We start from the raw sequence: 26,659 nt of genomic DNA on the forward strand, positions 1-26,659 counted from the left end.
GTTTGCCCTCTGCCCCAGGAAATGCCCTCTGGACAGTCACACAAGCACAAGGAATAAGTTGTCTGGGGCAGCTCACCCACTCATTAAAAATCGGTTCAAAACCAAGGATTTTAAATCTCTTATTCTGAGTAACCAGCTGTCCTGCCCAAGCCTCACTTCCTTCAGAAATAATTTCACAGACATCAGATCTCAAGCATTCTTGAATAATTTATGGCCTGGAGGGTAACAAATCTTTTTCATGAATATCTGTAACCTCCTACTAATAAATAATTAACTGTCTGCTCATTAACAATACTAAGAATAAAAAGCATTAAATTTCACAACATGGAGATTTTTTTTTTTAACTTTTCCATTGAGTCTCCTTATACATTCCAGGAATGCTAAGATTTGATGTATCAAATGTTCCAATACTAAGAAATTCCAACTAATAACATGACCAATAAAATTTATTAAGTGTTATATTTACAACTATTTACATATCCCTTCCATAGATTAATATTAAAATAGACAATATACAATTTAAGAATTTTAATTCAAAGGCATTTTGTTGGAAAAAATAGGCTCTATTACGAGACCACCATATAAGAGCAAAAGGGTTTTTTTGTTTTACACAAAAATATTTTCAGTATAGGAAGTCATAGGTATGGCATTACAACAACGGACTAATATGAAGTATGATTTTGTAAATATTACAACAGTTTAGGTATCAGTTATTGAAGGGAAGGAGTTCAGAGTCCTGTGGAGCATGCAATACAGTTCAATCCTCTTACAGTTATGGTGATGAAACAAGCAGCTAAATCAAACGCATGCCATACAAAAAGGAACTGCCAACCAGGAACACACTACACTTAATAAAAACGACAACTTTGGTCCAATAAAACATTAGACAAAAACAGTTTTACAGTTAAAATATCTATTTTATACAGGTTTGAACATTAATTACAAGACTATTTACATTTGCACAATATGTATAAAATAAATTATTTAAAAATGAAGACAATATTACATCTTTTTCAAAAAAGAAATCTGTACAGTAATTTACAAAACATAATAAGATTGATTCTTTTCCTCCAAGTCTTACACTTTCTTCCACAGGCTTTCTCATCATTTTTCTGTGGGAGTTCAACTGTTACTGAAGTTTCATAATACAAAGCTTTATAGCACATTTTAAGTATCGTTTGCTTTTTGGTGGATGTTTTAGTTATTAACAGCTTCCAGCGCTGTAAACTCACCAGGTTTTGTCATCTTTTTCCGCAATAAGCCCTAAAGCTACAGGCAATTTTAAAACAGAGATAACAGCAGTTACTGGGAATCTGAATTTAAAATCAGCATCCATCTTCTGTGTTTGAACAAGTGTCTGTGCCACACTTCTCTGTAGGAACACCTGAATTATGGAGAAAGGTAGTATTCCACAGAATTAAGTGCTCTGTCTCAAAAGAAAAAATACCTTTTGTGCATCACTGCACCTCAGTCTCCAGCTGTCCACGGGGAGGGACGAGCCAGAACGGTGCTGGCTGTCATATGGGTGTCAGTTCAAAGTCATCATTAACATCAACAAGAGGAACATAAAACTCCTGAATTTCATAAATGCTGATAGATTTGTAGGTGGCAGGATCGAGCTCTTGCAGTTTAAGCTGCCACTCCAGTCTCTGCACTGCGTTCAGCGCCGCTGCTTCGTGCTGCTGCCTCATCAAAAGGCACGTCTGGTTTAAAATCGAGAAAGAAGTTATTGAAATATTTGAAAAAATACTATTGCAGCAAGTTTGAACATAGGAAATATCTCTTAAGAGCCTCTCTGCTGATAGTAAATAATTCCCCCAGTATATATTTGGAAATTTGCAGACTATTCCATTACACTACATGGCAACAAAAGTTAGGTTTTTTCTATACTGATAGACCTTCCTTTGCGTTGCCTCCACAGAAGCCCATGATACTGCACACAAACCTACTCTTTATTAATCTCATCTTCATGTTGACATTAATTTTGGTCTGGGTTTTTTTTTAAGTGGAAAAACCAAGAAGTGTACCTTTAATTTGTCAAATTTATCATCCACGTCCTGCAGCCATGACATGAACTGTCTTGCATTAAACCGATCCCTCACCGATGTTTTGCTATCATCAGTCTGCAAAAACCAAAAATTTATTAAAACCTGATGATTCAATCTGAAACATTAAAACACAAAACCTACCCTGTGGGACATAAACAGTAAACAATCCCACAAACACTGCTTCCCATGGAAAAACAGATTCAAAGTACAAAGGTATATGAAAATATAAATGTTGACCAACACTTCCTCTGTGAGCCAGCTGCTCACTAAAAATGGGTATTTTCAGATTTCCTCAAGCTATTTACTGTGCTCTGGTTTTGAAATTTAGAATGGGAGGCTTAAAGATTTACACCCTAAAGTCTTAACTAATAAAAGATCCTTCCACAAAACGACTGTCTCTCTTTTTTCTCTTTAAAATTCAGTATCAAATCAATATCCCTCAAGGAAAAGCAAAAACATTAATAAAGGAAAAATTAAGCAGCTTCATTTAACTGACAAGTTACACAAGTACTGAAAGCAATTAAAAAATATTTCCACCATCACAATCCCCAAAAGGAGCTTAAAAAATTGAGCGGACCTGTATTACGTCCTGCTTAATGAAATACTTTTATTTTTAATTCCAACTTTTTCAAAAGGATTTGGAATGTCACATCTGTCCACTGTGAAAAACTAGATCTACTCTATGCATAGTTCTAAAGCCAGACTATGCCAATCTAATATTTAAGTGATAACCACTAAAATACAAGAAGCTGCTGTTCCTCTTTCAGAGAGAAAAGAAGACACTGCTGGAATTTGTACACTGTAGCAGAAGGAACAAAAAGAAGCCCAACCAAATGTGCAAAGATTGAACCTTCTAGAGAACAAAATTAGTATTTGCTAATGAGGTAACAGGAAAATTGCAGGATGCACTACAAGACAATGTTTTCTTATGCATCTACATTCTTCCCATTAAACAAATTTTAATCAAACCATCAAGCTGGTAGTATAAAACATTGATTTCAATTATAAAAAAAATATTTAATGATTTGCTGAACATTATATGCAATATAATTTCCTAAGAAAAATTACCACAGACTAAAACACAAAGTTGTTGAAGCAGTGTGGGGGAAGGAGAGGCATTTTATTGCTCTTGTTATTGTACAGATGGTAAAAAAAATGGTAGTACTTGGGGAGCACACCTCAACTTCTCCCCAACAAAGATTCCTTTTGTTTCATAAATTCAAATATGGAATCAGCTTACTTAAAACAAATTGTAAAATGTTAACTACAAAAATGCAGTTATGTGCACAACTCATGTATTCTCATCTCTAAAAAGCTCAAGGCCTATGAATTGGAGCAGAAATAAAGCAAAGGATATTCCAAATTTTGGAAGAGAAAAATTTTTGCCCTATCAGTTAGAAGTACTAAGGAAACGATGTTTTAACAATTTATCTGCGTGAAGCTTAAAATGAGACAATATAATCTCCATAAACTGCTATCTCCTGCTGAATCACCTTGTAGGGCATAGCTCTAGTTCTTTAAAGACAGGGGAAAAATGTAGTAACTGACTGAAAAAACACTGGAAGGTGCAATAATTCTATAAAGGGCTGCAGAACTAATGTAAAATTTCCCATATGTTGGAAATGTATGTGTTTCATTTTAAAATGCCCAACATCCAATGCACCAGCACTTTTATTACACCCAAAACATCAACATTTCCTCCTTGCATTATGTGCTTCTTACAGCCACTCTAACAGGTGTCAAATGCTGGTTCTGTGTTTGCTAATTGGAAAAACTGTCCACAAAATACCAACACCATGAGATTATTTTATCTTAGAGATACAGCTGCAGCCAACTTTTGAGTGACAGTCCATACAACATACACAGATTGTGAAGCACATTTCTTATTTTATATGTTTTAATCAGGACTAAATACTCACACTGAACATGTAAATAACAGGGCACAAGTAAGTCATATGGAGTCTGAAGTAATTTTGAAAAAGGTTATTTCATCTGGTAGCATTCAACATTTCACTGCTGGTCATCTGTTTTTTTATGGTACAGTTCTAGCGGCTGCCTTGTACAGAGGAGGGAAGTATAATGTGGATACATCCACAAATATCTCCAGAGTTCATAAACCAATTTCATCACTTCACACACTACTGCATTCCAATTATCTGGATTACTGAGAGATGTCATCTTCTATGCTGATAATTTCTTTGCTCTTGTTTAAGCTATATTCGTAAGCTTCAAAAACATGTTCTGTTTATGACTGAAATCTGTTTTTTATAACAAAATCAGCAGAGGAATGTTTTTATTTTATCCATCTCATAATTCCTGGACGTGAAAGAAAACGAGACATGGCAGAAAACAGAAAAAACACATACATACACCCATATCCTCCCATTACTGTACACCCAATGGAGGCCTAATATAAGTAACAACCTATCATGGGCATAATCTTAATTCCAGGCAAATCAACAACAATTTTGCTATGGGAACAGAATTCTCTCTGAATGCTTGAGCCAGGCTAGCAAGACCTTTTTGTCTGGAGCTGTGAAGGGCAAATCTTTACCTGAGCATCCAGAGGCACGTTGTACACCTCAGCATCCAGGAGCACAGTGCAGGCACTGAAGGGCAGAGTTTGATTAGCCAAGGTCCTGGCTGCTCGGTAGTGAACACGTAAAACCTCTTGCTCATTAGAGACAATAAGCTTTTCCTAATTAAGATATCAACATACAGATATACATTTAGTAACTTGAACATTCATACAAATGTCCACTAATTCAAACATATCTTTTCAGGGCTTACACTTTTGAACACTGTGAGAAATTGGATTCTGAAGGTAGGAGGGGTTGTTCTTCTAATCAAATAGGAAATTTCAATTTGATGATGCAAAGATTGTCCCATAGATGTCAGAACTGAAAACACCTTCTCCTTAGCCCCAGCCTCCACTGATGGCTGAATTTTTCCACTTACTGAGGCATGTCCTGGTTAATGAAGGTGGTGAAAGATGAAAGGTAGGAGGAGCATAGGCTTAGAATACACATTTGTGAATGTTAACTGTATGAAGCCTTTTCTCCAGGCACAGTGGCCAAGCAAACTGAAGCAGAAATGCATTCTTTGCATAATTTTTTTAAAAAATAACATGCAGTAACTCCCTAAGTTCACATCTGCATAAATATTCTTTCCTAAACTGAGACAACAAAAATACAACTCACTTGACAAAACATGACTTACAGTTCTATAAAGTGGATATAATTTGAAGAACAGCCTATATGAACAAAATAACTAGGACTATGCACAATTTTTTAAGACACAGAAAAATGTTTGTATGTGTTTACTGCTCTACAATAAAATGGCTTTAATTTTTATCAAAATAAAAGAGGCACATTATAATATTATATTTCTTGTTTTTCAGAAAACAGGAAAAGAAAAAGCCAAATTTTCCTTTGGTTAGAATCATAGAGTCTGTGCTGGAATGGACCTTAAAGATTATCTATCTACAACCCCCCAGCTGTGGGCAAGAACACCCTCCACTAGACCAGTTTGGTCAGGGCTCCAAACAGCCTGGCATTGAACACTGCCAGGGATGGGGCACCCACAGCTTCTCTGGGCAACCTGTTCAGTGCCTCACCACCTCACAATAAAGAATTTTTCTTAATATCTAATCTAAATTTCTCTTCTTTTGGTTTACAACTGTACCTCCCCTTGTCTTACCACTATTTACCTGAGCTAAAAGTCACTTTGCCTCTTTTTTATAAGCTTCTTTAAGTACTGAAAAGCCCCAGTGAAGTCTCCCAGGAGCCTTCTCTTATCCAGGCTGAACAGCCTCAGCTTTCTCAGTCTGTTCTCCATACGAGAGGTGCTCCAGCCCTCTCATCAGTTTCCTGGCCCTGCTCTGGACTCACTCCAACAGGTCCATGTCCTCTTTCTGCTGGGGACCCCAGGGCTGGATGCAGCACTCTAAGGGGGGGATGTCACACCAGAGCAGAGTACAGGGACAGAATCCCTTCCCTTGCCCTGGTGGCCAAAGTATTTTTAGTTGCAACTGATTTCTTTTCACTCAGAACTTGAACCACATTTACAATTTCTGTGCTGCTTATTTAATACTCTTCACTGAAATACTGAATTCAAGTAAAACCCCTCTCTCAGCTGGGTTTGTTAAGTCACATTGAAATTGTCAATTGAAAAAGTATCACACTGGGTTTGATGTGGCAGCTCCTTGTATAACTATGTGGAAATCCTTGTGATGCATCCATGTCAGAAAGGGGCCCTGTCTGTGCCCACAAGCTATCTGGCACACAATACTGGCATCTAAAGCTAGGTTACCAAGGAAAAAGGGCAACCTAAAACTAAAGAATACTCCTAAACCAGGAATATTTTCTCTATTTCTGTGCTCAAAATCAGTGATGATGACAGATGTAGCTCTAATACAACGTTAGGCAGTTTCTGAGCAGAATATTGCCAAAAAACATGTTTCAGTCATAGAGCCACACGTGTCTCCTCTCAATACAGAATTTACTCTATCTTCAGTCAATTTGATTCTGAAGTCTACAACCATCATTAGCTTTCAAAACTACAGTGTGAAGCTTCTGCCTCTAGGATAAATCTGGGACACAACTCAGAGCAATTAAAAGGAAAAAGCTGTCATCTTACCAACTTGAGGGTTCTGCAAACAGCTGTTCAAATCATTTTGCCCCCCCCCCCTTCAAAGTTTCTCCAATTAATAAATTTGGCTAGAAAGAAGATTACTTCTAAACATTGTTAAATTAAGAAAAATGTAGTCTGTTTGTTGAAAAGGCAAAAAATCCTAAAGCTTAAATCCAGGACATAAAAAATAAATTATTCTCACCCTTTCAATACTGTGCTGTAAACGTAGTTTCATCCTTACAACCTCCTGTTGTTTAAATAGTTCCTTAAGTGGGTCCGACAGTGATGGAGGTGGTGTAATCTGTGGAAAAAGTTTTATAAGTAATATAGTGAATGTGTATTTCACATGTTTAGCATGGCTTATGTGATCTATTAAAAAAACCCCCAAGAAACAATAAGGCATTTTTAAAGAAAAATAATTTTACTTTTTACTTTCCATTAATTATGTGAATTCAATGTGTTTGCAGTGTTTACAGTAAAAGGTTTTAAGAATTCCATACCATAAAATTAATAAACCCAAGTGAAAACAGCATTTCAAGCTGTTTAGAGCTTTTAACCAGTCATTATCAACATTCCATAGCTATTCTTTTTAAAAGGCTATACTGTAGAATATAGTAAGAATACAACTTGCTTCCTGTTCTGAAGATTCTTTAAAGCACAGCTGTTCGTTTTGAGAAGATAAAAACTGCCTAGCAAAAAGCAAGTAAAAAAAGTAAAATATTGCTAAAAAACCCCAAACCCCTTGATATATTCATACAACAGCCACAACATTTTATACTGCACAAAAGATAACCAGCCATACTCCTAATCTTGCAATCACACAGAACACAGGCAAGCACAAAAAGTAGACTAGAGACCCAGACATTAGCTTGAAAAGGTGATTTTTCCTATCAGCTATTTAAGTAAGTTTTTTAAAAAACTTATTCCTTAGAAAGAAAGTAATTTAAAAAAATCAAATAGACTTGAGTGACATATCAATGCTGTTACTGATTTGCTATACTATAAACACTCTGCAACTTCAGTCAATTATAGTAAACAGCCAGAATTACTGTCTGGTCTGAGCTGTATGAAAAACACTGACAAGGCACCTGGAGCCCTCCTGGCAACTGCAGAAATCAGATGCTTTTTCAGAAGTAAATAATAAACTTCTTGGCAGTTTTAAGGCTCCTCCCAAAGTTCACTTTCCTTTGTGCCAGTTCTATCTGACAATTCAGCATGTGTTTTAACACCTGACAGATGTAAGAGCACTGATACTGCTTTGCAAAGACTCATTCAAACTACATGAAACACTGGCTACTACTGCTGATACTCAAAACCCACAGCTCTAATACATACCTGCAGTTACTACTCATACCTAACACAAGCAGAAAGATAAATAACTCTTTTCAATAAAATAGATCCTTCAACTGTCAAGAAGTAATAAATCCATTATGGAAAACAGATATACTGTAGGTTAAACTAGACTTTTAGTATCAATCTTGCAACTATACATTCCAGTAACAAAGTGATTTATCTACCAGAAATGCTTGAATTAGTATTATATTGGAAAATTATTTCAGGATAATTTTTTTCCCAATTGGAAGTTAGCCAATGTCTCTGGAATTATAGGACATAATCTGAATAACTGATTGCAGTTAATTCCTTAAATTATTATATTGCATAAAATGATGTTCAACTCCTTCAAACTACAAAACAAGATACACTTCATTTCACTTAGTGAAAAAAATTTGGTTCTCAAACCAGTCACATTTATGGCATATGCCATTTTGTGTAAAACAGCAATATTAAAAACAAATACACCTCCTATAGTATATTTTTCCTGAAGACTTTGCATTCATGATACAGTACAATAGTGCTGTCAGAGTCTTTCAATAAAAATAAGACAAGATGCTTGTAAATAATACCAAGCATTAATTTTAATAAACCCAAAACATCTCCCAACATCTCCATTGTTTTGCTTACAGGAAAGCACACAGATAAGAAGCAAAACACAGTATCTAAATAAGCTTTGGGTTTATGCACCTGGATTTTCCAGAAATAAAAATTTCAGAGCTGGCAAGCATCCATATCACTTGAACAATTTCACAGCATCACAGAACAGTCTGGGAAGGAAGGACAGAATGGTCTGGGTAGGAAGGGACCTCAGGGGTCATGGAGTTCCAAGCCCCCTGCCATGTGCAGGGATGCCACCCCCTAGACCATGTTACTCAAGGCCCCATCCAATCTGGCACTGAACACTTCCAGGGATGAGGCATCCACAGCTTCTCTTGGCAACCTGCTCCAGTGTCTCACCACTCTCACAGTGAAGAATTTTTTCCTACTACCTAATCTAAACCTGCCTCTCTCTCACTTTGAAGCCATTCACCCTTGTAATGTCACTACATTCCAAATATTTTAAAAATGTTATTCCCTTAAATTTACAGACAGTTTAATTGTGCAACAGAAATAAGAATCAACATCATAGAAATAATCTGACAATGAGCTGATCATTTGTGTGGACTTTTATTTAAACATGTAGAACTCTCTTTCAGCAGATTATATTCAGCCCTGAACACAGATTATGTTCAGACTTGTGTGACACTGACAGGTCTCCATGACTCCAGAGATCCCAATTGCCACTGGATAAATTCATAAACTCTTCACTCCCACCCAGCTCAGCACCACCTGCCAAAATGTACACCTAAATACTACGTTTGGTTACAGACATTTATGGAATTTTCTGTTTTTTCCTCTCTTCTTGGAAACTTGGGAAGAGTGAGCCTCAGATCCTTAGGAGTCTGAACACAGGATGTGGGCAGTTGCACACCACCTGCTGGAAATCCCAGCTTGTGAACCAGCACTGGATTCAGACAAAGGAAATTGGTTTCTTTGAGACCAAAAGGTCTGACTTAAAGGCTCTGAGGCAGGAACAGCCAGAGGAGCCTCCTGGACCTTCTAGTCAAAGAAACTATGACTAAAGAGAACACAAAAAACTGTCTAGGGAAAATACAAACACATAAGCTGGACTTGCAAGAACAGAGCATGAAACTGAACACCACAAAAAAAAGGTGCCCTCTGTTTTTGCATAACCAAGTATCAAACTATTTTAAGGGCCCAGACTCCATACAGAAGAGAGGGAAACAAAGGGGCCCTGCCTGCTTCAGAGAATTCTCTTTTCCCAGTCTGAGAAATGACCCAGAAAAGCCAGACAGATCTTGGCCTTGTGCCTCTGCTCCACCTCCTTTGGAGCCAGCCATTAGAGCAGGTTTGATTGGCCAGAGCTCATGTTCAAGGCATGCCCTTCCCATCTCCCAACACATCAAAATCCATCAGCAACTTTCCTGCAGGCCTTGCATGCTTTGAAACGAATACAGCTACAGCATCAACTCTTCACTCTATAAACCTTCAATCCTCATTTTGCTGCTACAAACCTCCACTTTTCTATGTCATCCAAACAACTGGCCTACTCTCATGCTCTATTTCATGCATTTTGAAAACATGTTTCTGGTAACACCCCTAAAATTAGATCTTACTACTTGAGTTTCTACAGCAATGCCAGGGAGACTGGACAGAATCCCCTTTATGAGAAACACATCTGAAAGATAGGCACAGGAGGCTGGCAGTGAACCATCCTGGCACCTCCTCTCAGGAAACAATACAGATAAAGATGACTGAACCCTGTAGAACATGGAATAACCTGAAAGGCAACAGAGCCAAGTACAATTGAAATTTCTCTGTTAGAAGATTTAGATTTGTTTCCTTCTATTTTGAACTGACCTGATGTGTCCTACCTTATGTTTTGTATTTGTACTGGTGAGAGGGAAGCCGTAATTCATACATGAATATCCTCACAGCCTTAGGTGATCCAGGTTGTAAATTACAATATATAAACAAGGCTGTGGAAACAAGGTTTCAGCACACCATCTCCTGGTTCCCACCTACAGCATGTCTGAAGTTCATCAGATAAACTACAGTGCATCATTAAAATTCCAATGCAGAGAACAGTAAACACACTGCTCCATACACCAACCATTCCCAGTTTTAGAGTGTCAGAGCTAAATAAATATACAGTCTCCACACAGACCTACAGAAAGGATATCTGTAACACAGGAATAATTAAAGAAAGAGTATCTACTTTCTCTCTATGTAAATTGATGAGGCAAAAATTTGGTTAACAGAGAATCATTAGAGAATTGAAGGAAAAAACTGCAAAACAAACATGACAAAAAGGTATTTTTACAGTTGCTCATTAAATTCTGCATTATAGGCATAACAACATGCTATTAATATTTCAGAGAGACAAAGCCTAGTCTTTATTTTCACTTTGTTGGACAATGTGTACAAGAAACAAACACTCATTTCTGAGAATGAAATGATCCTTAGTTTAGCAATTCTCCTGTTTATGGTACTTGTAACAGGAATTATTATGATTGTGATTTTCAATGGTGACAAAATAAAATCATTACATTGTGTACACAAGCCAATTCTGCCAGTAAGTTAAATCTGAAATATTACTGATGTTTTAAACAGTATTTTTTTCTGAAAGGAAACCTAAGAAGTTTTATCAAAATTGTACATTTACACAAGTGACAGTAATTAAATAAAGCACTTAGTCGCATTGGAGATTTTTCAGACAAACGAAACTGAATTGCTTAGAGTATCTTCTTATTTAGAGCAAAACTCATGCTTTTTCTTACACTTTAATTCTAATGAAAATAATCACCAATTTTCTAATAATTTATTTTGGCTTCTCAAACTTTATCTTCTTCCTTTTTAGGAACTTGAAATAAAAAGTTCCACCTGTTCTCTCTACATCTGTAGAATATTACCAGGAGCATCAAAGCATATACAAAACAATTAACTGTTCAAAATATCATTACCATCAGAACATGCATGTGTAAGGAAGCAAATCAGAAATCTAAATGAGACAAAAATCAGTAACTACAATCCTTCAATTACATACTTACGTTTTATCAACTTTTTTAAAAGAGGGTTTTTTTTTCAACAGTAATTAAAAGCCATTGAGAATAGGAAGCACACATCCATCTCTGCTATTTTCTGAACCCGTTACCAGAGATTTTGCTCTCTAATACCTAAATTTATTTTCATTAACTGCAGAGTTCCTATTACACACAGCAATAGAGGTAGGAAGTAATTATAAGGCAGTGCTTTAATATCAAAAGCTCTGCCCTCCTTATGGTGTCTACACACACATTGCCATTTATGACTGGGAATTGAATTCTATTGCTCAGGTAGAAGATGGGCCAGGAAAAAATATATTCCATGCCTCTCTACTTTCCACTTATCCCAAATTAAGCACTGAAGTGTGATGCCAAAGCAGTAAGCTGTAGCTTGGAAACAGTATGTACTTGACTAGCAGCAGCTTTAAAAAAAATTTAAATCTGTGTCTCCAGTGATAAAGATGTTACAGAAGCTGCAACAGCTACTGAGAAAGATTTGCAGACTTGGGAAGGCTGACAGCCTGGTACATCGTGGTAAAGCTTACCTACACCCTGGTTCACCTACAGACCTTGCAAAAGGTCCTACCCACATCTTTCCTCAGACTGTAACTGGCCTAGTAATTCCCAAAAAATGAGAACAAACAGCTTGTACAGGGAATTAAGACTAGCTGCATAATGAAGCAAACATTTTAAAATTTACACATTAAACTTCCATTCACTATGTCATCAAAGAAATCCTCAACTCTACTGGAAAAAGCTAAAGCTTTTTACTCTTAAGTAAGGGTGAGTTACCTTAGATGAGCTGACATTGTAACTTGACCATTCTAAAATGGAGAGCTTAGACCTAAACAAGTGTCTCTGAATGACAGATGTTCTTCAGTAAAAAGGAAAAAAAACCCTTGACATTATTTAATAAAATTATGAACACTTTAGATTGATGGATTACAAAAGCCAGGGCACAGCAGATTACATCTGCTGCTTTTGAGATAGCTGGCAGGCACTCTCCTGCTTAAAACATTTGGCAACAGACTTGGTATTTTGAAGCACTGCATGTCCACCCCCCTCCAAATGAAACAGCTTTGACTAATTAGTTTTAACAAAATTATTGACAGCAGAAATTCAGAGAAGCTCTGAATAATTTACTTCACATTCTGAAAGAGCAGGCTTTACATACGTTGAAATATAGTACTTGTCTGTGTGCCCTTGACAGGTGTCATACATGGTTTGTCTCACAGTGACTGTGAAACCACTGTTTGTATTTCCAGTGAATAGGGCTTTTACATATGATGCTATTAATCAATATTAGTTAGACATAGGTCAACTTACTGCTTCCAGCAGAATATTCAGAAGCAAGTTAGGAAGAATATGGAAGTTACAAAAACAAAACTAAAACATGCCTTTCATTGCAGTGCATATTGAAAGACCACGTTACTTACAGTTGGGATGCATATCTTGCTCAGGGGATTGCCATCCAGCAGGTAGGAGCCATTGAAGGTCACATATTCATCGTAATATTGAGGTGCCTGAGGAATAACACTGCACAGCAATTTACGCTTCTCCTCTATTTTCTTCCTTATGTGCAAGTATTCAAAATAGGGGTTTGCTCTCTCAGAACTGTACGGCTGAATCTCCTCAAGTTTCAAAGAATCAACAATAGCTGCCAATGACTGCTGGGTTTTCTCCTTGGCCTGCAGCAAAGAAGGGTTCGCTTGTACAGGCTGAGGCACGCGTGACACCTTCCTTTTACGTGGATGATGTACCTGAGCATCATCATCCTCAGTTAATCTAATTCTTGCTTTCATAGATGCCGACGATTCAGACTCTTTTTCTGATGTTTGTGTACAGCAAAGAGGATTCTGCTTGCCCTGGTTAGCAAGCAAATTTGCTCTGTTCCTTGTGATTCTTTGAGGTACTTCTTGCTGTTCCATCTTCTGATCCTCAGCAACTTCTTCTTCTACTTTAACTATTTGGCTGTATTTATGCACCTCTTCCTGTGTAATCTGTTGTGAACTATTTTCCAGATTTGATATAGAGGAGTACTGTGGTGGATCATCCACCAACACATTTTCTCTGTCTGCAGTGCAGGGGCTTTTATTAACCAATTCATTTGTAATTCCCTTTGACATTCCTGAACTTAGTTCACAGAGATCAACATTGGCTTTACTATCAACAACATGCACAGAGACCAACTTTTCTTGTTGGTCTTTTTCATTTCTAATATCTGAAGTATCTGCTGTGTTACCATCCACTTCACTCAGGGCATTCTTACAAACAACTCTACTGAGTGAGTTCACGTTTAACTGTGAACTGCAATCACTTTCAGGAGTATCCTTCTCTAATGGTAAATCATTCACCTTTTCATAGCTCTGTGAAACATCTTTTGCAGAGCTCTCAGAATATACAGCCACGGGTGCATCAGTCTTCCTAAAGTTTGAAGGGAAGAAAGCGTTTTCCAGCTCTCTGGTACTAGTAGTATCTGTTTCCAAAGGAGAAGTTGCAGTCTGAACTACATTTTGCTGCTGTACTAATGATGAATCTTGACTGATAATGCCTGGTAAAGAAACGTGTTTTGACACAACTGGAAGTGGCTGGATAGGCAAAGAACAAGGCGACTGTGAAGGCAAAATTGATGCAGATTCTTGAGAACTGGAACTTCCTTTAATTTCAGAGTGCTGAGGCAAAAATTCAGATACTTGTTGCTCTTTTAACGTCCTGCTCTCAGAATTATGCACTGCTATAATGCTTTTAGCATCTTGCTCTGGTACACCACAGCCTGAGCTGCTAAAGTCATTGTTTAATGAGTTAAGTCTGTCAAAAGGCACATCCCACGGTTTGGTTTGCTGAGTCACACCATTTTGACTACATGGCTCTAAATGCATGTTAGAGTCTTCCGAAGGGCTCATCTGAGCAGTATCTTTAATGGTGCTTGTCCCCATTGTTGCCTGCTTGCTGCTAACAGCTCTGTTGGGAGATGATGTGAAGTTTGACTGCAGAACAGCCACACTGCTTTGAAAATCTCTTTCAAGCGCGCTGCACAGTAGCTCTGGTTTAGGAGAAGTGCTATTGCAAGTCTGAACTGACGGCAGAGCGTTCTGGTTGCTTTCTTCTGATGTTCGAGGCTGTTTGCTGTGCTCAGAAACTGCAGCAGGCATGCTGCATCTTCGAACCTCTATAACAGGCCTACACTCATTTAAAACCAACTTAACATCTTCAGCAGATGCTGATCTAACATACATTTGTGGGAGCCTGTTCGTGAAAGGCGGCTTAATACGATCTGGCAACTCAGCAAGACCATCGGCCTCTTTTTCCACAAGGGCTGGTGATTTGGCACTTGCCAAAAAGGGTGACTGTGAAAAAGACATTTGGGAATCGGAACCTTCTGGCATAAAGTCTGAATCATATTCGATTACAGGCCTTGGAGTAGTAACTGTGGTATGGCAAGAATCCTCAGAGCTTGCAACAGAAACCATGGACACAGACCTGGAGCTCAGCCCCATCTTTTCACTTTCCGATTTGGGGGATCTGTTTAAATTATCTAAAACCAATGAAGCCTTTGCAACATTGACACTTCTTGTATCTACTGACTGTGATCTATTACTTGTAGCATCTTTCTGCTGTTTTTCCTTCATACAAACATCTGGCAACTCGGAACTTTTTGAACGAATCAGTTCTTTGCCTTTTACCTCAGCAAATGAGTGTTTGGGTTTTTCCTTCATTTTGTTATGCTCTGAACAAGTGCGGTTTCTCAAACGTTCCTTCTCTTTCTGTTTTATTTTTTCTTTATGCTTTCTATGCCACTGCTCTATTTCCAGATCTTTAAGGCTAAGCATTCTTTCGAAACTAGTTTGCATTAAATCATCGTTGACTAATCTTTTTTCTTTAGGTCGAGCATCCTTCGATGCAGGAGCTGGTTTAGGCTTAAGTTTCTCATGTTCAAGTTTTAGTTTAAGCAAACTACTTTGATGCAGTTTATCTTTGTGCTTATCCCTCTCTTTGTATCTGTCTATATCTTTATCTTTTTTATCTTTCTCTCTACCATCTGGAGTTTTCAACAAATCATCTTTTGGTTTTTCTTTCAAAGATGACAGTTTGTCATGAACTGTTTTACTACTTTCAGTAATAGTGCATCTTCTTTCCTCTTGCATATGTTTTGAGCTTGCTAATGATGAGGTCTCCTTGTCTTTGGATTTGTCTTTTTTTTCAAATTCCTTTTCTTTAGTTCTATTTTTTTCTGATTTAGTATATTCAGATTCTTTTTCAGACTGTTTGACTTTTCTTTCAGTACAGTGTTTTTCTTTGCTTTCGGCCCAGTGTCTGTCTTTATCAGCCTTTTCTTTATCATGCTTCTTATCAGTTTTTTCTTTATTTCTTTCCTTGTCATCAACTTTTTTAAGAGCACCCATGCTTTTTACTTTATCATTTTCCTTATGGCACCTTTCTGCTTGCTGAAAACTGCACTTCTCCTTTACTTTCTCAGTATTCTCATTTACTTCTGCTTTATCTTTCTCCATTTTGTATTCATGCTTTAACTTTTTTTCTTTTTCTCCATGTTTTCTTTCTATCTTTTCAAAATCTTTTTCTTTGATTGAGAGTCGCTTTTCTGTCTTCTCTTTATTTTCCTTTAAATTCTTTTCCTGCTTTTCAGTATCTGTTTCTCTTTCTACTATATGTATGCTGGCTGCCTCATCTTTAACACCAAAACAGAACAATTCAATTTCTTTATCTGCAAGTGTAACTTCTTTTTCTTCTTTTGTATCTTTTGTTTTTTCATCCTTGAGAAACTTCTCATTTTCCTTTTTGCTCTTCTCTTTTTCTCTCTCATCTTTAATACTTCTCTCTTTCTGGAACTGTCTCTCCTTAACTAACTTATCTTCTTTTGCCACATTTTTTTCTAGCTTTGATCTTCTGTCTGAAGAAAGAGATTCATGTTCTGTGTTTATCAAAGTATCATCATTTTCATCACTTTTGAAAAAGTTCTCTTTCCAAAATTCTCTGTCAAACTCAATACTTCTTTGAACCTCTTTACCAGTATCTTTATGTTTCTGTTTCTCTCTCTCCCCATCCTGTTCCTTTTTGTGCTTTTCCTTTTCTTTTTCTTTGTGCTTTAATTTATGCTTTTTAAGTGTTTTACCTTCCTTGTCAATTTTTCTCAAAGTATATTCTGAATTCTCAAATGTTGAGCTATTATCTTCCTCTTTAATTTTAGGACTAGATTTTTCACCAAATTCCAAGTGAAAATCCTTTTGATGATGCTTGCTTTTTTCTTTGTGCTTGCAAGATTTGCCACTAGAACTTTCTACTAGATAATCAGAATCAGTGTTGTGATCATACCGAACTAATTCAGATTGCAGTGTTATTTCAGAACCTCCTGGTGATAAGCAAGTTTTGGTGTTTTCTTGCTTTAATGGTATTGACTGCTTTTCACTTAACCCGCAAGGATGCTTTGGAGATTTTCCAGCAGTGATATGAAACAGATGTAAAGAAGAATCTTCTTTTGAGGTAAAAGACTTCTTAAAGGTTTCTTCCTCTCTAGCTTTATCTAAAGAATCTAACCCAGAAGTAGCTATATTTGTTACTCTAGCATTTTCTTTTTCTTGCTTTACTTCTTGATTCTCTTTATTTTTGCTTTGATTTTTTACTTTCCTTTTAACTTTGCCCTTTTGCTTGTGCTCGTTTGTAACCATATATTCTTTCTTTGCTCTGACATCAGAATTTGATGTCTCTGAAACAGAGCAAGGAGAGACCATTTTCTTGTCCTGCATTATTTCTTCATCTGAACTTTCAGAACTTGAATACAGAACTCTAGAGGGTTTCTGCTTTTTGTTTTTGAATGATTTTGAAAAGACAACTTTTTCTTGTTTCACAAATAAGCTGGTCTTTTCAACTTCAGTCTCATCTTCTTTCCTTGGGTCTTTTCTAAGAACATGTTTGTCATCAATCATTTTTTTCATTTCATCTTCATCATCGTCTTTGAACTCATACTCATCTAGAGCAGATGGAAGGGGTGCCTTACTAGGGACCGTTTGTTTGCTGTTGTTGGCTACTGAGTCCTTTTCTGCTTCTGAATCAACATTCCCATCTACACTGGAAGGATTTACAGATGGAGCTTCTTCAGAATCTAGAGTAAGGAAAGCAAAAATTGAAATTGAAAAAAGTCAAATTGAATACTGATGGGACACTTGTCATACCTCAGGATAGAAGAGTTGAGTTCAGCAGTCACCTCTTTACAAATGAAAAAAGAATAGAACCTATCTTAAACACACAGCAAAACTTCTCACTAGAATTAAGCTTTTTAAGAGAAAACAAAAAGGTCATGAAATCAAAGTTCTCCCCTTCCTTTACAGCTCTCACTTAGGCACGTAAAAATACAAAATAACATTTATATCTAATAAAAGTAATGCAGTTTAAATTTTGAAAACTTCACCTATTGTGCATAATTGCTGTATAACCTGACTCTTTCTAAAGGACAATACCCTACACAGATTGTTGAGAAATCAGTTGCTGAATAGTAACAAGTTTCTATTACACATATGTAAAAATATTTGTCTTAAGATCAATGCTTTCACTAAGCTGAAGTTGATTCTGTGAAGTGATGCCACAACTGTCCCTTACAACAGAAGGACCACACACTGTATTTCAGGTTATTCTAATGCCAAAAAAGTTAACACTACATCAGAACATAGGGCAATGTGACTTTTTTTCCTTGAAGTATACCGAAACTTTGACTAGGAAATATTCCTAGGGTGTTGCGTTTTATGTAGAGAAACCAACTTTTACAATCATGTGACATGATGTTCTTTTTCATGTGCTTTTCACAGACCACAGAATGGCTGAGGTTGGAAGAGACCTCTGGAGATCATCTTATTCAACCCACCCTGCTCACGCAGGGATACCCAGAGCCAACTCCCCAGGACAACGCCCAGAAAGCTTTTGAATTATCTCCAAGGACGGAGACTCCACAGCCTCCCTGGACAACCCTTGCCACTGCTTGGTCATCCTCACAGTGAAAAAAATGTTTCCTGCTGTTCAGAGGGAACTTCCTGTGTTTCACCGTGTGCCCCCTGCCTCCGGTCCTGTCAATGTGCACAAGTGACAAGAGCCCAGGTCTGTCCTCTTTGCAACTTCCCCTCAGGTATTTTTATGCATCAACAAGATTCCCCTGAGCCTTTGCTTTTCCAGGCTCTTTGTCATGTTCCTGGCCCTTTCCTGGACTCTCTCCATGGTGTCAATGTCTCTCCTGTACTGGGGAGCCCACACCTGGACCCAGCACTGCAGCTGTGGCCTCACCAGTGCTGAGCAGAGGGGGAGGATCACCTCCATCAGCCTGCTGGCAACATTCCTCCTACTGCAGCCTGGGACACCACTGGCCTTCTCTGCAGCAAGGGCACATTGCTGGCTCATGGTCAAGCTGGTGCTGTTCAGCATGAGCCAGGGCTTTTTCTGCAAAGCTGCTTTTCCAGCTGGTCAGATCCCAATCTGCACTGCTACTTGGATATTTGCTCCTCCCCAGCTGCAGGACTTTGCACTTCCCCCTGCTGAACTACATGAGATTCCCACGAGCCCACTTCTCCAACATGGTAAGATTCCTCTGGATGGCAGCACAACTCTCTGATGCACCACCCACTCCTCCTCAGAATCCCCAGTTCTGTGTCATTAGGAAACTTCCCATTGGAACACTCTACCCCAGCTATTAATGAAGGTGTTAAACAGGAGTGGACACAGTACTGATCCAAACTACAGAGGCAGTTACTGGTCTCCAAATAAACCTTGTGCCACTAATCACCACCATTCTGGCCTAGATGTTCAGCCAGTTTTCAATCCACCTCATTTCTTTTATCTAAAAGATTCTGAATTGTTGAATATTCTGTGAAAGCCAAATGAAAAGTTCCTGTCTGACACTCAAGTAAGTTACTCATGATCAAGAATCTTTTGCTTCTGAGGAGGCAACAGAATTCCTTCTGTGCTCCAGGAGGTGTTACATACTCCTCAATCTGCAGGAACACAGGAGAGACCAAGAATTACTGCCTCCCCTTCAGCAACTTACTTACCTGGTCACCCACAGAAACCAATGGTCCCACCTACTGGCATGACCTTTTCTACACTGAGTAACTAAGTTACACCCATGTGAAACACTGACTTCTGATTGATCTACTAAAGATGGGAAGTGACTTTGGGGATATTTTTCACCATGAAACAAACCATCTCAGAAACACACTGTATCATAAAAAATATGGTATTTTCCTCTATATCTTTCTCTGGTAAAATCATCATTCTGATATTGAGTTGATCTGCAAAGTGGGAATGGCTTACTAAAGACAGAGAGAAAAGTAAAAAAAAAAAAAAAAATCAGAATACACATTTCAGGTAATTCAATTGAGAAATTTAACAAATGACCTCTAAAAATATAAGTGAAAGGCAACCTTAGCAATATCAATTGTTACCTGCAGCAAGCCTTAATAGCTTACACTACATAAAATATTAAGGCCACTCAAACTTAGGTGAAATGATGCATTAAGTATGCAATTAAATAGCTACTTTTACCTGAGCAACTGTCCTCGTCATCAGAGATGGGCACCTCTCTTTTCAATAGCATTTCCAATTCTTCAGTTTCAGCAACATCAACAGGCCTTTCCCCGTGCTTATTGGCTTGAAATGGATTTCCACCATGTCGAAGCAATAGCTTCACAATCTGCAGCATTAAATAAATCAACTTTGAGGTTATCCATAACATGTTACTTGACCAGCATAAAAAAAACCCCGCTGCACATGAAATGTAAGTAACACGATATGTGATCCTAAGTCCTAGCTATGATACTGAGACTGGAAAGCAAGACTTCAGCAACTAAAATGTAAAGTCTAAGCAGTGCATAGAGTCTGCTCTGTAAAGGAGGTGAAGGGGAAGAGTAGAGACAGTTGCCCTTTGTTACACAGCATCATTATAAAAGAAAGAAACAGGGGCCTTTGTTCTTGCTGTTCTAGCGTTTCTTCACACCATTTATCTGGTTCCCTACCTACCAGGCTCTTTACTCCTCTGCAGTTGATTCACCCTCTTGCTCCAAATTTTATTCCACTTCAATAAGGAACAGATAAACTTTTGCAAATCACAGTACTATTGGTTTCCCCAGCAGTTCCAAAAAGCCCTGACAGAGATCCAAGTATCTAACTGGAGGAACAAAGCACCCCAACAGCAACTACATGCAATAAATCAAAATCATCAACTTCTCCATCATCAAATGCAACAATATGTTAATATTACAGTGAATCCAAGGCCACTGCATTAACGCAGTGTCCAGTATTACTTTTTTTCCCTATGTATAAAGAATGTGGAAATTCAGCAGACAGTGATACCTTAACAGGAAGCTTCAGAATTATTCTGGTACATAATGCCAGTGAGATGGCCACAGGTACCTGTACTGATATCAGAAAAGCAAGAGGTCCTGTTCTCCAAGACTCTACAACAACTCTATGAAAGCGTGATCTAAAGACCCAATTTGTTTACATACCTAAAAAACCAGTTACTAAACAGCTAATAAAAAAATTCCCAACAGATTATGATAATTAATTTCTCTCTTTTCCAGAAAAGCCTTTCAAACTGAACATCTTGTTTGCAAGGTGTACTTGATTTTAGGATGTATTCTATCTTTTGCTTTATACAACAGATCGCATACCCAGTAATGAAATAAAGGAGATATAAAGGGAAAGCAGAGTCATTTCTGCATCTTATTAGCAGAAATCAAGAACAATTTGAAAGTTAATGTAAAGCACCTACAGATCTCCATTTATCTTCTTCATTAAGTGCTGATTGCTAAATTAAAAAAATAAGAAGAATATATATACATCAATTTAAAAAGAAATATAGGATATATACCTTGAAATATTTATAAACATGTATGTACAATATACACAAATCCACAGTATACTTTTAGGAGACCATTTTCTTTTGAGAATCCTATAGAGTAAAAGTTTCTCAAAAAAAGTCACTTAAGTGCTTATTTACTAAGAAACTAAAGATGAAACTTTTAAATATTTAAGAAAACAGATACTAGTAGAAAATATCTGGCAACAGAAGTCAGATGAAACAATCAGAACAACTTTAGGTTGCTCCCAAAACAGCAGAACTACAAGGCTATATGACTGCAATGAGGACAGTCAGGATTTCTGAAGCTTCAGCATTTCAAATCACGTATTTATCCCTCTCCCACTCTCCCAGAACACTCACGTTTCTGTGTCCACTGCTAGCAGAATCATGAAGTGGGGTATCATCATCCAGGCCCTGTGTGTTCACATCTGCTCCCGCTGCTATCAGAACTTTAGCAACATCATAGTAACCAACATTACAAGCTTCATGCAGTGGTGTCCAACCTAGAGGGAAGAAGGTAGGTTTAAGACAAAGATCAAAGATTTGGTTTTTCATTCCTGTGCTATAGATCTCTATTGCCTCTGAACATTTCAAAACACTCTCACACACAGTACTTGGCAGAACAGCAATGCCATCCGTACGATGAACAACACACACTTTATTAACTTCAAACCTCACATCGAATTCCAAGTTTTTCTGAGATTAAACACTGGAATCACAAATCAAATTTGTGATTGTAGAAGACAAAATCTGGCACAAAATCCCCAGGCCAAACATGTCAGAGATTCTTTGACAAGTAAACATTTGAACTCTGGTAAATACATATAAAAATAATATTATAATACATGGAAACCCTCTGATAACCACAGTATTGGAAATGGTAAGTGTAGCAGATTGCCATAACCAGTGCTCCTTTAGAGTTACTGAACATGTACTAGGAATCAGTAACAACATCAGCAGCTAGATAACAAGCTATTAATAAATAATGGCAGTGAACTTATTCTGGTAATTCCCAGAACACTAGTCATTTTTTGCAATTATGATTTCCTCGAGTTCAGTGCTCATTCTCTGTAGCAGTGTCAATTGAAGATGACAACCCACACATGCTACATTCCTTACCTTAATTTCCTCTCCCCAGCTTGATGACTTCCACTTCATAGGTGACCTGAGCTGCTGTTGATGCCTTCTCAAAGCCCAGTTCTGGGGAGGCATTCAACTTTTGTTTCCAACATAACCAATAAAAGAGTTTAATCACATGAGCTTTGTATCTAATCAGTAGCAGTCTTGTACATCCATGAAGTGGAGGTACAGGAAACCCCTAAGTTATCTAATCCCTCAGTAATGGGATTTCTCACCTTCAGCCTTCACTCAACTTCCAAGCTGCCACTCATTTAAATTTTAAAAGCAGCTAAAAAAAAAAAAGAAAAAAGAAAAAAAAAGGAAAAAAAGAAAAAAGGTTCTAAGTTATTCTAAAGCAAAACACTTCTTTCTGTTCTTCATACACTAAATTTCCTCTTCAATCATCACTTGGGTTACTCACTTCCAGCACTGTCTGGCTACCACCTCCACCTTTCCATTTTCTTGCCATTTGCCCTTTTCACACTCACCAACATAACACTCTTCTGCTCTCAGCCCTCTGATCCCTTTTATTCTCTGTATTAATTACCTTCATAACTTATTTTTCTCCACTGCTTTGCTTTTCCATCCTTTCACAATGTCCAGCCTGCCAACTCTAGTGCTGGCTTGCTGTCAGTATCTGTTTCCTTTACTCTTGTTCTCACACGGCAGTATCATTCTGGCAGATATCCCATGAACAGGGTTACTTCCTCCATTACTAATTCATTTTCTGCTCCTTTAGTTCTGCCAAATCCTTAGCTAAAAAACCTCTAATTCTCTAAACTACACTGCATCCTAAATTCCTACTTTTCTCCACTCATGACTCACTACTTTAATCCTCCCCCTCTTCTTGATCTCTCCCTCTGCGCAGTATTTTGAAGTTCAGCCATGTCTGCTTCTCACTTCAGATCACCAATAAAAAAATATCTCACTCGATCCCAAACAACTCCTCCAGAATTTTGAATGAAGCCTCCAACAACTTGTTTCCAGCTGATTCTCAGAACCAGTTCTCAGCCACTGTCCTTTTCCTTTCATCTGCCTTTAAAATAAAATATCTGCCCTAGGTCAGACCAAGATGAAGCTGTGAAGTTAACTTCCTTCAGAGCAACCCCTACGGTAATGTGCACTGCATTTGGGAGCAACACCAGTACTCACAGCAGACTGGTGTTTTGGCTACTGCTGAACAGGGCTTGTGAAATGTCATGGTTTTCTCTCTCCCTCCTCCTGCACCAGAGTTTGGGAGGGGACATAGCCAGGACAGCTACCCAAATGTGTATTCCATACCACAGGATGTCATGGACTAAAAGCTCACTGAAAGGAGAGAGAAGGAGGGTAGTTTGTACACAATGGCATTGTTTTTCTTTCCAAGCATCTGCTACACCTGCTGAGGCCCTGCTTCCTGGGAAGGGACTGAATATTTGCCTGATGATGGGAAGTAGTGAATGAATTCCTCTTCTTCCCTTGCTTGCACAGGCAGCTTTTGCTTATTAAATGGTCTTTAATAAAACCCACAAGGGTCTTTTTGTATCTTATTTTCTCCCAACACCTTGTTGAGGAAGGGACGTGAGAGAGCAGCTGGATGGGTGTCTGGCAGCCTGCCAAGGTCAACCCACTACATCTCTTCTTCAAGTGTTTCTATTATTCTCCCAGTGATTTCTATGGGCCTGTCTTCCCCTGAACCTCCCCCTCCTTTTCTAAAATTGCTCTTGTCAACAAGTTCTTCTCATCTCCCCTCTCAACTTCTTTGAAGATCTCATAGTGTTCTACTTCTGCTTGTCTTCTTCTCTTCCTCTACATGCCAGTCCTGGGCAGCTTCATGTTCAAATACAAATTCAGCTACCCTCTTCAAACCAAGAAATTACCCATCTATTTCTTACCTAAAGTCAAGATTTCAGTTCATCTCATTAATATCTTCTCTTGAAGTCAAGTTTGAGCTGACAACTAATTGTGCTATATGGTTCTCAGCTTCTTCCACAGGGGCCTGCTACCTCAACTCCTCTCAACCATTCCCTGAGAACATAATTCAGACCCATAAACCTAAGAATATTGTATATGTTACAACTTAACAAAGCTCATCAACCATTATGTAAATCACAGCAAATACTGACACATCAAATACTGACATATCAAAGCTGTCATTAATCCAGCAGGACTAGATGACAACTGCAACCATACCACTCTCCTCTGCCTTGCTGCCTATCAGTTGTCCCAGTGAAGACACTGCACATCACAGCACCATCACCTCCACCACTACTAAACTCTGCATCTCCTTACATAGCCCACAGTCTCAGCACAATCCTACCAAGTTCAGCAAGAACACAGAATCTGTGTGCACAGATTTCTGTCAGTATCTACTGCACAAAGGCCCTGGACACAACTGAAACCTCTCGGGATTAAAACACTCTTCTAATCATACACTATGTACTACAGTGTCCCAGTACTACCACTGCCACTGGAAATGAAAAACACACCTTTGGGAATTTCCATGAAGTTATATTTTTTATTTGCATACAACATGAACTGAAAGGAAACCTCTGTTAATAAATTCAGTCTTACATTTAATTTATATTGTTAGGAGTACTCATATTAACTTACCTGCAAAATCTTTTACATTTACATTTGCACCTAATCTGATTAGCTCCTTGACCTGTTTAACATCCCCTCGAATTGCTGCCATATGTAGAGGAGTTTCCCCTCGTTCGTTTCTCTTGTTAACTTTGTCCTTTTGTCTTGAAGAAGAGGTTGGAGTTTTCTTTTGTGTTGGTGTTGTTTGTAAGGAATGATTTAAGGTGGAATCTACAAAACAAGTTTTTAAATGGTCACTGTTAATTAAAGTGAGATGAAGTAAAAAGATTGTCAACACTTGCCTTCAAAGATGATAAATGACAGTGAATAATTATATTTAAATAAAAGACATTTTACCCTTCACAGGTGTCAGCACAATGCTGATTTCCAATGTGAAAAAGGGCATTTTGCAAAATCTTACTATTTTAAGCAAGTTTCTAGGAAAGATGAAGTCTATCCAAACTACAAGGTTCAAATACTCGGGTATAAATTCTCCTGAATCAAGACAAGGTGAGATCACACAGATAGTATCTACCCTGCTTCCCCTTCCTCCAGCAAAATTCCACTATAATTTTATGTAGTGGGATGCCAGTTTAAAGAATTACAGTCTGTGTATTGTACTACATACAAATCATCACCTGTACCAACACAGCTGGACAGCTGGATAGTTCCTTAAGTTCCACAGCTGGGTGGATTGGATAGTTCCTCAAGGAAACCCACCCATTTGCTTTTAAATAGCAATTTTGTAAAAACTTTACACCTGTAGAACATATACATACATAAAGATTTTTTTTAAATGCAGCTGGACCAAGGACAGCTTGAAATGGTGAATTAAGAATAAGATGTCTCCCCTCTCCCATTGAATCAGAAGGAAATGGTCCCATTTCCTCCTAAATTAATATCCTGCTCCAAAGTGAGAAAATTAGGTAAGAATTAAGCTTCAATAAAAATAAAAAAATAGAGTATTTCAGGCTTTAAATAATCCATATGGAACAGTGTTTGAGAGGCAAAAATAAACAAAGGAAGAAATTAAATTTTCAGTTTTTACAGCTATCATGGTGCACAGTTTTTCACATAGAAGATCAAAAATTTTTCATCAGATTAATCATCCATATGAAATAAATTTTTAACAGAAGTATGAATGATTTAAAATATTTGAAAAAAAGACAAGATTGTTGAAAAACATCAGTGTTCTGAATATTCTGACTAGGACAGAATTAAACAGGCAGGAGGGAGAAAACTGTTAACTCTGTAAGATCACCTGGGCTGTTGTCTCTTGCTGTCATCTGCATGAGAAGTGCCATCTGTTTGCGCTCTGACAGAGGGTAACCAAACAGAATGCTAACGGGTGCTGATTTCTTATTCCCAGCATCCTTCTTCATTTTCTTTTTCTCCGGACCTTCCTTCTCTAGAAATAGGAACATTTCAAGACTCAAACTGTAGTTCAGTATATTTTTCTAAAAAGAAAACCATCCTCTTAAGGCCTGTAAACATGTGAC

General features: G+C 37.8%; 1 protein-coding gene across 6 annotated transcripts in view; it reads right to left on the reverse strand.

Annotated features, from left to right (window-relative positions):
- Positions 1 to 428: 428 nt before the first annotated feature.
- Positions 429 to 26,659, reverse strand: part of ANKRD12 (ankyrin repeat domain 12) — a 59,478-nt gene continuing 33,247 nt past the window's right edge. For 2 of the 6 annotated variants that reach the window (XM_071417177.1, XM_071417191.1), the window contains 9 exons: positions 26,422 to 26,568; positions 25,191 to 25,391; positions 21,840 to 21,982; positions 20,162 to 20,309; positions 13,057 to 17,738; positions 6,883 to 6,981; positions 4,603 to 4,746; positions 2,028 to 2,123; positions 429 to 1,703 (listed from right to left, as the gene is read on the reverse strand). In XM_071417177.1, coding sequence (XP_071273278.1) covers positions 1,518 to 1,703; positions 2,028 to 2,123; positions 4,603 to 4,746; positions 6,883 to 6,981; positions 13,057 to 17,738; positions 20,162 to 20,309; positions 21,840 to 21,982; positions 25,191 to 25,391; positions 26,422 to 26,568 — 5,846 coding nt within the window. In that variant the 3' untranslated portion in view covers positions 429 to 1,517. The other 4 variants (XM_071417183.1, XM_071417220.1, XM_071417201.1 and 1 more) reach the window with 4 other exon arrangements.

The sequence above is a fragment of the Agelaius tricolor genome, unplaced genomic scaffold, assembly GCF_023055355.1.
Source record: "Agelaius tricolor isolate 1412-34295 unplaced genomic scaffold, bAgeTri1.0.p SCAF_2, whole genome shotgun sequence".
In the NCBI taxonomy this organism is placed as follows: domain Eukaryota; kingdom Metazoa; phylum Chordata; class Aves; order Passeriformes; family Icteridae; genus Agelaius; species Agelaius tricolor.